General features: G+C 38.4%; 1 protein-coding gene across 1 annotated transcript in view; it reads right to left on the bottom strand.

Moving 5' to 3' along the window:
* Positions 1–13545, bottom strand: part of GPHN (gephyrin) — a gene marked incomplete at its 5' end in the record, with an annotated part of 204284 nt that overhangs the window by 2010 nt on the left and 188729 nt on the right. The window contains 5 exons of the mRNA XM_009283545.1: positions 947–1043; positions 2245–2348; positions 3645–3709; positions 6426–6499; positions 8739–8826. Of these exons, the coding sequence (XP_009281820.1) occupies positions 947–1043; positions 2245–2348; positions 3645–3709; positions 6426–6499; positions 8739–8826 (428 nt within the window). The remainder of the gene's footprint in view (positions 1–946; positions 1044–2244; positions 2349–3644; positions 3710–6425; positions 6500–8738; positions 8827–13545) is intronic.

The raw sequence follows: 13545 nt of genomic DNA, 5'->3' as shown, positions 1-13545 counted from the left end.
AAAAAATGAAAATGCAATAAAAAGTCATGCCCTTTAGTTTCTTGGTTTTCAAACTTCCAGATTGACAGAGAAATCATTCCAGACAGTCTGCTTGCGTAAGGAAAGAAGCGGTGCACAGGAAAACAGAGTTAAACCAAATACAGCGTTATAGTTGCAAGTAATACCTTGACTTACACCTGGAAGCATGTCAGAAGCTGTGTGATCTTGGGAGTCAATGGTAAGAACTTTCTCTGAGTAAACAGTAAGATGCATTTGAGCTAAAGTTTTCCCTGTGGAGACTTATATATAGTGCTTTGTATTGAACAATTTGGATGTAGCAAAAAGACAACTAGTTGTTTAAGGACCTGAATCTCTTGAGAAACTGGCAGTCGGTCTTCTAGCAGTATACAGCTAAAAAAGTATTCAGATACAGTATTTACCTCAACTGGAGCTGAGTATGCAGAAGTATCCCTAGGTGGCAAACATGACTAATAAAAGTCTTAGTCTGCTTTAAGAGAACATGTAACAGCCTCTGCTATCTCTTCTACTTTTCCAGTTCAGCTAGAATCACGCTTCTTTTATTTGTATTGTTCCTACCAACTTGTGTTTGTTTAGTACATGCACAAGAGCAAAAGTAAGCAAATGTGCCTGTGAGTGCAACTAAGCATGGGTGGATGTTTATAAAAAGGAATGTGTGCACATATGCAAGCATACAGGTGTATTGTGTGTGTGTGTAAAGGCAGGTTATTCAGATGAAGGAAGTTTTAATGGTTAAGTTGGTAAGTCATATGACTGAATTTTATACTCATGTACATGTATGCATGTGCACAAGTATGTCAGCAAATCAGTCTCCATAAGGAAGGTTATATGGAAAAACGTGCACACGCTTGGTTGTTTTTAGACGTATATGTAGGAAGGCAAGGACCTGTGTGAGTGTGTCTGTCAGTCTGTGTGGCTGGGCACTAACCTGTACTCTGTGCCCAAGGTAGTGGTTCTTGGTGATGCCAAGTCAGTATGCACCGATGATATTCTGGGCGGGGGTCCAATTTTACGTCACATGACAACTGTAGAAGCAAAGAAAGGATGAAAATGTCATGCATTCAGATTGCACTGTCTAAGATAACGGAATCGTCGGCTCAATTGTTTGTCCTTAAAAACAGTCTCTTTAAAAACTTGCATTTTGAGGTCAGATGGTGTCTAGTGCAAGATCAAAAGCTGTAGAAGGTAGAGGCTGCAGTATTTAAGGGAAATACAACTGTGCTATTATAATATTAAAGTGTATGATAGAGTCTATATGCATTAAGTGGAATATTCCAAAGCTGTTCCTTTATTGGGAGTTTAAAGATAGTATCTCTCTGGAAAAAAGCTTTATCATTTCTGGTCTCTGGATTACACTGCATAAAGATAAAAATTTTATTCACATTCAAAATCCTGCTCGCTCTGACAAAAGGGAAATAGCCAATCTTTGAAATGAAAAGACATACGGAGGATGGCTCACAATGGAATTTAATGGAACACATTGGAAAATTCATGCAAAAGTGAGGGTCACTACAAATTGCTCTCTGTTTTAGAATATTTTAGCTGTGAGAGAAAGAAAAATCTGGATGCCTGAGGAAGTGTGAAAGAGAGACACAGGATAAGCAGTAAGAGAAAAGTGCATAGCCAAGAACACTAGGAAAACTATAAAAGGTAATGTGGTCCTTGGTACTTTATTTGAATCAAAAATAGAAGAATAATAAGTTATAATAACATGCCTTGAATCTATATTAAACAGGTACAATATTGATTTCTTATAAGAGTGAAATGACTAGTTTAAGGGATTTACATTGCTTAGGGTGGGGGTCATCTGGGTTACTTATATAAATAACTCAAGAACAGAAAGGCTTTCAAGTTTTTATTTTCTATTGCTAAAACAGAACTATCCAACCCTTTAGGTATTCCCAGATTACTCTGCATTTTTTACCACAGGTTAAAACAAATGTTTTTTTTAAACAGGAAAGCATCCTTCCTGCCTGACTGGCAACTGGCTGCCTCTGCATCTGTGTATCTTGCTCCATTAGATGGCCATCTAACTCTTAGAAATTATGGGACTGAATATTACCATTAACAGAGATTGAGAATGTACCTCTGTTTTGTGTGAACTTCCTTCAACTTGCCAGCATTAGTCTAGGGCTCAGATGCCCCAAACAAGACAGCCTTTCAAAGCTCAAAGAGCTGTGCTTCAACATCTTGAGAGAATTTTTAAATAGAGGACAAGATTCTTACCCTGGCTTTGATGATGGTGGGCCGAGGATCCAGGATACCCTGCATTTTCCTCAGTGCGGGAACAACAAAGAGGTTGCAGGTGACAACAGCTGACACAGGGTTGCCTGTAGGACAAGGAACAGTTGGTGGTGACTCCCTCTTGACTTACTCTGTGAAATGCTGAAAGCGATCTCATCTTTTTATAGCAATTGCACTCTAAAGGACTCTGAAGAGCTTTTTATTCTATGTACAGGAAACGTTTCATTCAAGACTGGAGTGGCATGTGGCAAGTACACCTGTTGAAAGCTACACGCTCTGGCTGATGGTGTGCTGAAATCCCGCTCTGACCAGAACTGCCCCGTGTTCCTCGGGCCCCACCATTTACCTCTGTTCCTCCATTGCCTTTTGTCTTACGCCTAGATTTGTCTGGGGACGAGGCAGGGTTTACTGTGCACAGGTATAGGTCCTAGCTGATAGGGCTCTTGATTCATGATTAAGGTTTCCAAGACCCATGGAAAAATAACTTTCAATTCCCTAACAGAGTGGCAAAATGCTTTAGTACAAATCTGAGGAGAATTCTACTGATTTATATGTTTTCTGTTGACTCACAAGAGAGGTGTATGACCAACATCTGTCAAACACCATTTGTCTCACACATCTGGACTTCCCTAGATGACAGTTCTAAAATAAATACTACGATCAGACAGATGCTCCATTGATCTCTCCCCTGGAAGAAAATGTACTGCAGCAACTAAAACAGGAGAGAGAAAAAGCACTAGAGATACCTCTGAAAACCACCAGCTTATCAAGAACAGGATTCCTTGGGTAGTCAGAAATCCATGCGAAGCCAGAGCAATAAGAATAAAATAAATTCCTCCTGATCTAGGAGGATAGAGTTTTGTAGCCAGATCCCTAAGGAAATGTTTATTCGGAACGTGGCGATTTCCCAAGGCGACGCAGCACGCAGGAGGTGAAGCGATGCTGCCCTCTTTTGGTTCCACAGTACGAGCATGATAAAAAAAGATATGTGACATGTTCCTTGGCACTCCCTCGTTTTTGTCTCCATTTTCAATACTTCAGAGTGGATGCACTGACTTACATGCACAGAATATTTACTGTGAAGGTGGAGGGAGCTGTAGGAAAAAAACACCCCTGTATAGTACCACTTACAAAACCCAACGAAATTGTTGGATGGAAGAAATCGTAAGGCCTGTGCACTGGCAAATTCTAAGGACAGGAACAAGAACAAACTCCTTAGTATACCCCTGTAAGTCCGTCTCTTCTGGCAATTTCTGGGAAAACCTTACATGTACCTTCCTTAGGGATGCCAACCCCAGGCATAGGTGCTGTGAAAGGTCACTATTCTGTTTCATGTCTGTCATCTATGCACAGCAACAGAAGTAATCCACAAAACGTCTTACCTGGGAGCGCAAAGATTATTTTTCTTACGCCGTCAATATCCAGAGTTGCAAAAGTTGTTGGCAGGCTATGGAAAAGGAAAGCTATTTAATATCAGCACTAGACTTTGACTGAACATTATTATGTTATTATTATTTAAAACATTTGGGAAAGAAAACAAAACAGGATATCTCTCTCTCTCCGCAGTTCGTTAGCACCTGCTGCTTATTCCATACTGGGGGTATAATCCTCTCTTTGTGATGACAGAACAATTAGTTTTTCTTGGTATTCAGCTATGAAGTTTTAAGTAGACTCTTTTGCTTCTGGTGAGGAAACATCTAAGAGCAGATGAAGTAGTAATCAAAAATCTAAATCCTGTCTTCATGCTAGAAGCCAATTAACAAAGAAGTAATACTGAAATTATGCAGTTACAGAGCTCTATTTGTTTTTCATATAAGGCTCTCCAAATTTTTTGTAACATTAGTAACTCTCATTTCCCTTACTCCATTGTCTACAGCAGTAGTGACAACGGAGCAGTATTTCAGAGCAGCAAATGCTAGCTAGTCTGCAGATGAACAAATTCAGATACACAGGCAGAGCTGCAGTCAGGTAGGACCTAGGTCTATCAGCAAAGAGCGCTCTCTACCTTTCAGAGCTGCTCCTGAGTGATCTTTAGTGACTTGTTATCAGGGCTATTACAGTTACACAAATAGGACAGTAGTGTGATGGCTCAGGAATGTGGCTGGCAAAGAAAAGGGACTCATCCATTAAAAAAAGTTTTCTATGTACCTATGTTAATATCATCCTTTTAAACATTAGAAATTATACTTTATAGGAGAAATAATTAGGCTGAGTTCTTTGGCTTCATCTTGAGCTAACAACTATCACCTGGTCAGCAGATGAGAGTTGCTGACCAGCAGCAACTTTGGAGATTTGCCACATTTTGATCATTACTACCTAGTTTTCTATCTGCTAGGACTAATCGATATCCTATTTTACCAGGGGAAGTTGGTGTTCGAAGTTTCTGTTTTAAAATGTCTCTAACATAATGGGAACTATTTGCCAGACCTCCAAATCTTATAACCAGTGTACAAACTGAGGTGCAAAAAATCTAATTGCTAATTCACGTTTACTGGAAACTCTGAATTTTCATATGAGATTTCAACACCATCATTGGTAAAGTCTTCCAGTACTTTCTTCTGGCGATGTTGCTAGACAAGATACAACCTTACAATAGCTCAGCAACTTTCAGGTCAAGTGGAGGAATGGTAAATCCCAGGCATCACTCTGCAGTCATGTAGCATCAAAATACAGGCATACAATGCAAATTCTGGCTTCGCTCCTGGAACTTACCCAAGGGAATTTTTCCCAACATAGCAATCACAATTCATGTCTAAGGCCTTTTAAGACAGAATTTATAAAAAACTAAGACACAGTATTTGCTATTGCACTACAGCCAATGAAAATGAGAGTGCTTACATTCTCAGTAAGATTACATGACCAAATGCTTTGGTAGCAGTAAGAAATATCTTTCTTATGGCATAAAATGAAAATGGATGTTTGGGGAAAAGAACATTTCTTAAAGCTTTTCTGGCTAGTTATTAAAAGTTTATTGCTACAAGTCTACAGAGGGATCACTAGAAGAAAGAATTACGTTCGCTTTCAGATAAGGCAGAACCAGAATTTAATATTCTGAATTCTCTAAATCAGGTTATCCATTCTTGTCAGCAGCGGAGGCTGGAGTACAGATCCCGCTTTTGGGACTTCCCCACATCAGTTGTAGCAGTATGACAGAAGCAGCGAGCAATTTCCACTCCTGGGCTACATCCAGCATGGGAAGAAACGTGCTTTCAGCTCACTTGTTCCTTTTATGGAAGGGAGGTGGTGGTAGTAGCAGCACAAGCTCCAAACCCACATGCAGTTCTTTGCTGGATTGTATGCAGAGACAGTAAAAGTATTTGTTTTCACAGCAAACACTCACTTTCTGTTCTGCTCCCTGGCAACACTTACGGGCTAGAGGGAATCGTTCCCGAAAGCTGCACTTGGCCTTGTGTTACTGGACCGTGCCAACCTAGCTTGCAAACAAACTGCACTCCATGGTTAGTGAGGCAGAGCTGTAGACATCTTTCTGCTACTGTACTGTGAAAGGGAACTGTCTATTTTCAATACATGTAGTTTTCATCTTCTCTACAAAGCACACTTCCAGACTCATTAATTAGCAGTGCTACAGCAAAGGAAAGCAATGCTGAAACAGTTTTCTGAGGCAAACTAAACACATAAAAGATTGTGTTTACTTTAAAATTACTACGCTCAATATGCCAATTAGATAAAACTTTGTAAATTAGCTGTCACTCCACCTCTCTCAAGAAATTACTTGTTTGTAGGAATATGACTTATGCAAATTTTGAAGTGAAATGAGATGCTCGTTAAGCAAACCAGCAGTTAAATGTCCTTATATTTCCCGGTTATTTCATAACAATGTCAATATCTGAGCTCTGTGATCACAGTGAAGACTGTGGCCATGTTTATAGCATGCTGGTTTCCCCCCAGTCCCCAAACCTGATTTGCAACAGTTATCAGAGAAATATCTCTTACTGATAAAAAGTAATCTCTCTGTTCCGGTTAATTTCACCCATAAAGATGATGACTAATCTGAATAGGACTGATTTTGCTTCTGTTCCCATATATATCTACCATGTGGTTTATAGTATATTTGGAAAACTGAAATCTACTGAGGCACTTTTATAGGATATTTGGCCCAATATAGCCTCCATCTATGCTGCCTAAGTAGAAAGATTTCTTACCCTGGTTTCATAAAAACTCTGCCAAAGTGAATCTGTGCGTGAAGATCAATATCCAGCACCTGTTTAAGATAGTCCTGTTTAAATTCAAAAAAGAAAATCGATTAAGTAACATCAAAGTGGCTTACATCATCTAAGCGTTCAAAGCAATTAATTAATATCAAGTGAAGATGAAAGACTTTTCATATCCCGAAAGTGCTACAGTCCAGTGGGGAATTTCCAGTATTTGAAAGAAAGTATTTTCAAAAAGAAGAGGTGAAGAACAGACTCATTTTAGGTGCCAAACCTGACTCCATGAAGACATAGTAATATATTTACTTAAAAGTCAGCTGCAGCATCAGAATCTTAGAGGACCCCACAAATACCTACTACTAAAACATTCTCTATGTCAAAGATGGAAAAAAGCCTTTATGGTTCAAAATACTTAAAATCATCACGTTATTTAACTTTTGCCATGGAAGTTATCTAGCAGTAGAGTTAGAGATCTCCTAGTACTTTTGAAATCAATACTTGTACTGTAGAAATCATAGTTTTCCAGGATACTGTAATTATTGTAATTTCTTGGGGACATGGCCTAATTCACAGTGGTTGGGTTTAACAGTCCTTAGAAAGGAAAAACTGTGGGTGGCTTGTGCATTAGTTCAAGTTAAATGATTTTGCATAAAGACAATCAATCCAGTTATTAAAACAAACAATTACTTGTTTAGTCTTTATTGCAAATTGCTGTGCTCAAAGATGCAGTATCCTGTCTGTTGTGTTTAGTGAGATTAAAGACACAGGACGTAACAGTCATCTGTGAAAAGAGACTTTGGAAGCAGTAAATCTGAAGCTCCCTTGCAGTTTTCCCATCTTTCTCTCTCTTTTTTTTTTTTGGTGTGTGTTCAAATACTGAAAGCAGCACAGTATCCTGTCTGTTGTGTTTAGTGAGATTAAAGACACAGGACGTAACAGTCATCTGTGAAAAGAGACTTTGGAAGCAGTAAATCTGAAGCTCCCTTGCAGTTTTCCCATCTTTCTCTCTCTTTTTTTTTTTTTGGTGTGTGTTCAAATACTTGGAAAGCAGCAACTTTTTTCAGCCAGGCATGAATTCTCAATTATTGATTGTATTAACCCCGTTTTTACTTTCTATTTACTTTTTGGATGTTCACAGTTATTTCATTGAAACTGTTGAAATCTCAGTAGCAGAGGGCTGACCATCAGTGGAATATAGAGCCTATTGACTTTATGCTGTTGCCTCAAATTCAGACTGGGGAGAAAGTAGCCAGAAGGCATAAATGCCTGTAAGACCGTTCAGCAGTCCAGTCACTTCCTAGCGTTCCTGTGTCGGTACTATGTCGCCACATTCCCAATTTAAAGACCAGCACTTGTCCTTAGTTATTTGTCTAGGAATACTGAGGACAATAATGGGATTGAAAGTAATTGGCACTGGTTTAACTAGTTATCCATTTTCATGACGTATCCAACAATATGATTTCTACTCAGAAAAGTGACAAAAACAGCACTCATGTTTGCCATCTCCTAATGACTGTCTTTAGTATCTGTTAGTTATAAAAGGAGAGATGTTTCTTTTACCTGCCAAACTCACAGATTCAGCCTGGGATCAAAAAGTAATCTGAGTTTTCCTTCGCATAAGTCATGATTAATAAATGTCCTGCAGGTTCATCTACGCCCCACCAGCATCTGTGTATCCCTATTTTCTTTGATGGTTTTGGCACAGGGATTACCAACAGGAACTCAATCAACAATTCTGTTAATGATTCAAAAGGCAAATATATCAGCTCACTGTGTCTCGTATGTATTGCCTCTGTAGGACTATCAGGCGCAAAATGTGATAAAACTATTTTTGTAACAGATATAGCTTTGGCATGTTCAGGAAACAGATCTGCTGAGTAAGAAAGAGCTATTTATATACTCAGGTTGCTTTTCGAAGTACTTTCAAAGTAGCTTTATTCTATCTACATTTTACCTGCTCTGAGAATAAAAAGAAGTCTGTTGCCTTCGTGTGCTATTAACGAAGCACCTTCCTCATCATAACTACATAAATCATTCCTTAAATAAAAACACATTTGCAAATCACTCACATCAAGAATTAAAATCTTCCCTGTTGTACTATGTCTACTATAGTACAGTAATAAGAACAAAGGGAATGAGGATAGCATTGAAGACTATTTTCTTAATTAATTTGCATTTAAGTGTTCCAAAAAAATTAAGATCCCTTTTTAATAAATATTAATACAAAGGTAGAAGCTCTGACGACAGACTCTGGCTTGAAATTCTTACATATATTGTAGCAAGTCATACTTAAATTTAGCATACCTTTTCCCCCATAGATACACCTCCTGATGTAATGATCACATCAGCACGGCTGATACCCTCATTCAGTGCATTCAGTAAATCATCTGGGCTACAGAAAAGAACAGGCAAGCAGATTAGTGGCATGCAACTATTATGAGTTGTAGCGTAAATAAGTGTCTGTGTGCGCACATACAGATGTATATACACACACACGTATATTAAGAAAGAGATACAGCTCTAGGATAATGTAAGATCTTTTCCTTCTTAAGACTCCACACTGCTCTATTCAAGTCAAGAACTGCAATCTCATTAAGAGAACACCACACTGTTTGGCACCTTTCTGTCTAAGAGCGTTGCAACAGGAACAGTGGGATATTTTAGGTTGTGACTGAAGAAGACTAACACAAGTGTCTAAAAGTATGTATTTTGCACAGTAAGTAGCAAAACAAATTATGATTTACATGAACTGACAGGGCTATATAAAGGGACCTGACACATGAAAATTACTGGCCACCAAGCTGGCTGCAGTACTACCTGTCTAGCTTATTTGATGTGTGCAAAAATGGGGATAAGGCTCCACTTCAAACTTCCATCAGTGAAAAGTGGGAGTAAATCCTTTGTTTATCTTCTTCATTAGAGGGCTCTGAGCAAAGCCAGCTGTACATCCACTTCATCTTGAAAAAACACAATCCATCCTGTTCAAGTGTCTATTTACCTTCATGAGAAACTGTAAGGGGAGCTGTGATGTTCCTCTATACAAAGAGTATAACTGCGAAGGTGAAGGATAGAAGCTGAGTATATTTCAGTTTTGGTGTCTTAACTCTTTTCTTTTTTTTTTTTTAGATCTAAACTGGAAATTTTGAAGTGGGCATTAGCTATCCAATAGCAGTACTGATGCTAATACAGAGCTTCAAGGCATGCAGTGGAGAAACTCGGTAATACAACTTACACAAGACCAAAGGAATCCAAAAGAATTTCCAATATTTTAAAAGCATACTTTGCATTTAACTTTTGTGAACTGACCAGAAGCTGACCGATTGCTACGACTGTATGTAATGTTCCTTCAACAGTATGTACTTTAATGATCCTGAAAGTTTTTCATGGGAGTCTGTTCCTTCTTAGAATGCAATTGAACGAATGGGCAATAATGCTAGTGACTGTATAAGGGACTTTACCTGGAATACAGCACCTCAGTTAAATGCCACACTACAATCACAAAATGCCATTATGGGTTATCAAGGCTTTGCAGGCTGCAAATGGCATGTGGGCTATCCTTCAGGAACTTTGGCTATATTTCACTGAAAGATAGAGTCACTGCAATTATTTTGGGGTTCGAACTGGAAACAGGAAAATTAGAAATACTGTGCAAGTCCTGGTTGACCTTTTAGAGACTAACAGAAACTGTGTGTTTCAAAAGGTCTCAGAAAGAAAAATCCTTTCCTCTGAGCATCCTGTCTTTGCCCATGGTTTAGTGAAATATAAGCAGCAGTTAGCATTACGTGGTGCTGTGTGCACTACAATTTATGTGACACAAGAAAACTGCGCTCCCTCACTGACTAGAGATATCAAGTGCATGCAACCCTGCACACTCCTCATCTCCTCACCAGAGCCCCCACAGGTGTCCTCCACCCTGGTTATGCCTTACAGGCAGAAAGACTCAAACCCCTTGCTCCACCATGTCCAGTGACGGATGCAGTATCTTCTTTGGCATCACAGTGTGGTTATCCTGCAAAACTTTTCTACTTGTGTTGGGTTACATCCACTCTTTAGGGTCATATTGCTTTGTAAGAGGTAGGCAATAAACTACAGCAGAAAGAAGGGCAGATTGTTGGTGCCATAGTGTAGGCTGTAATCAATCAGATAGAATTATACACTACCTTTTTTTTAAAGGAACGAGTGGCTGCAGGTATTGTGGCATACCTCCATGACTTTTGTTTAGGGTACTGGGTATCTTGGGTACTCTAAATGGCCTGTAATGAATGGCTGAACTCTGTTTTCTTTGGGAGAAGATAAAACATACGGACTCAAGCAAAACCATCTCCTTTTTTGTTCTTTAGGAAACAGAGGCATTTTCTCAGCTGCCCCTTCTGACATCTCAGGATCATTTTATCCAAAAACCAGCACATGTCTTCATTAGTTGTTGAAGGCAAGAGGAAAGAAGCAAGTCTGTTGTTGGCTACTGTCAGTGTCTTCTTCAGAACCAACTGTTTCATATTAATTGTCTAAGTAGTAATTTGTATGTAATAAGATATTGCTTAAGATTATTATAGAGTTTGTAATAGGAAAAGTCTCTCAAGAGCTAAGTATTCCTTAATCCTTGCCAATGAAGGTGCAGATTGGAAAGCAGCAAGGAATATGTATTCATTACACAGGTCGATATAGGCCTTCCTGAAGCTCGATGACACTCAGACACTCATGCCACTACTACTAGGCTAAGACTGCTTTCAGTATATTTTTCTCATTAGGTTGTGATGCAGCTAAGGAGCTTATCTGGAGCTTGCTCCAGGCTGTTTCATTTTATCTTGCTTAATTATTTAAAAGTTATTCATAGGCAGCAAGACCACCTGTCTGGGGACATCCTAATTCTGGATTATGAAGTGTGCTTGCTTTTGGTTGTGGTTTGAGAATAATGGAAGGAACAGTAAAAAGCGAACGAGTCTATATTTAACTGCTGTTAAATAGAATGGCAGTGCTCCTACTTACATACCAAATATATATATGTGTGTATATATATAAAATTACTTAACAAAGGAAAAAAAAAACCCCAAACCCAAAATAAGCCCAAACTCAAACCAGGTGAGGACTCAGTTCACACCTTTGTTTATGAGGGTAGCATACCACTGGAGTAGCTCATAATACAGTTTTTTTATTACATGTCATGTAAAAAATTGAATATTACTGGACTTGGTGCATTTTTTTAGCATTTCCAGTAGAATGACCTGTATAATATATCCCTTTCTCTACCATCTGTATAATGCAGGACATTTAAAAATTCTACCACAAAAACTTTATCCAGCCAATAGCACTGCATATCATCTTTAGGTAGTTGCAAAATGCATTGAATTCTTCCAAAATGAAAGATGTGATAGAAATTTTATTGTAATAAACTGAATGATTATGCTAGTTTGGTTTTTATTCTGAAGAAAGGAGACATTTACAGAATTCCCTCCCTTGCCTTTGCAGAAGGCTTTTCTCTTTTTGCTATATTTGGCACATTTCTTTTTGTCACTCAGGTCTGTCTAACTTTCTATCCTACTTGAGGCTGGTAGTTCCGTGATTCTGCAATTAACACTAAACATTCCTTACAGGAGTCACCTGCTGTAATCTTCAATCAACACCATAGCAAACATTTTCCTTGCCTTTAGTAGATCTAATGCAGGGAGTTATCATTCAAATTGCATATTAACCCATATTTGATATAATCAGATAACAAGATACTGCTTCTCGTTTCATTTGTTGTATAACAATGAGCAGCTTCTCCTTTGGATTGACATGGAAAGGGAATAAATAACTGAAGACTATTAACTTCTGAAAGAATAGACAAAATAACTTTGGCATCTGAGCATAACAGGACAAGATTGTTCTAAAAGGCCTGTGACAAATCACTGTGAAGCTGAGAAATAACTTGCTGTCTGAGCAGGTACAAATCAGAAGCTATATTCTGAAGCCCTGGCCATTACTAGGGGCAGGATACCAGATTAGCTAGACTAATGGTCTAATTTACTATGATAAATCCTTTAAAATGTCTTGTGAAAGTGCTATTCTTGGATTTTTTTCCTTCATGGACAGAACTGTAACAGGTGCTCAAATATAATGGTGAATACCTTAATCAATGTAAAGTAGATTTTGATGGGAAGTCTCATTTCCAGATGGCAAAACTATTCTGTTTCATTTGGTGACTTTCAAAGTCAGAGTGACACTGTGCACAGGAAGGGAGTGTGCTTTTCTAACATGCTGCAATTGATATAAAAAAAATTATACACTCTGTATGTTTCAGACCACATCCCAGCATCTTCTGTAAATGCAACTAAGAAAATTTGTTCTATAAGGATTACAGTTTATGAAACTATTCATATAGGTAAATAAGCACAAATCCAAACTTTCTCTCAACAGTAGAAATCCCCATCTACAGCAGATTGTGTCTGCGCAAATATTATGTGTATTGTACATACATTTTTGAAGCTGCAGACATAATGCTTTGCATAAAGAGTCCATGTACTTTTAAGTATATCTTTATAGTCTCTGCTAATTTTGCCAGTCTGATAAACAGAGTATCTACTTTACTACCTCAATTTCCTGACCCTCTTTATTCAGTTTTATGGAACAGAATGGGCAGTACAATCTGGAAATTACTCGGAGGGTAGCTGTTGTATAGTGGCAGCAGCATGCGTAGAATCCAGCAAGCAGATGCATGACGTAACCGTTGACATGCCACTTGATTTCATTAATTTGAAGAGAGGGCTTGCAGGATGGCAGTATACCAGAATAGGAACAACCTTCTGGATTAATGAAGAATTCTGATTATCGAAGCTAGTTTGTGGAAAACTGTTATGCAGCACTTGATTACTGAGCTGTCTTTGAACTGAAAAGATACACAGGCGCTTGAGAGCTTGAACAAGGAAATGATGTAAGCCTCATTAAAATAGACATCAGCCACGTAGAAGATTTTTTCCTTTATCTCAAAAGAAATAGCTACAGTACAGTCAAGACCAAAGAATCCTCTGTTTTAAGTGCCATTTTGAAGTACCCTAAATTACAGTGTAATTTTCTCTTTCAAATAGAAATCAACGTCTGTTAATTCACTTCTGTTGATCCTATTGTTGTGCTT

The sequence above is a fragment of the Aptenodytes forsteri genome, unplaced genomic scaffold (genome assembly GCF_000699145.1).
Source record: "Aptenodytes forsteri isolate BGI_AS27 unplaced genomic scaffold, ASM69914v1 Scaffold486, whole genome shotgun sequence".
Lineage (NCBI taxonomy): Eukaryota > Metazoa > Chordata > Aves > Sphenisciformes > Spheniscidae > Aptenodytes > Aptenodytes forsteri.
This window is presented reverse-complemented; position numbering and strand designations above follow the sequence as displayed.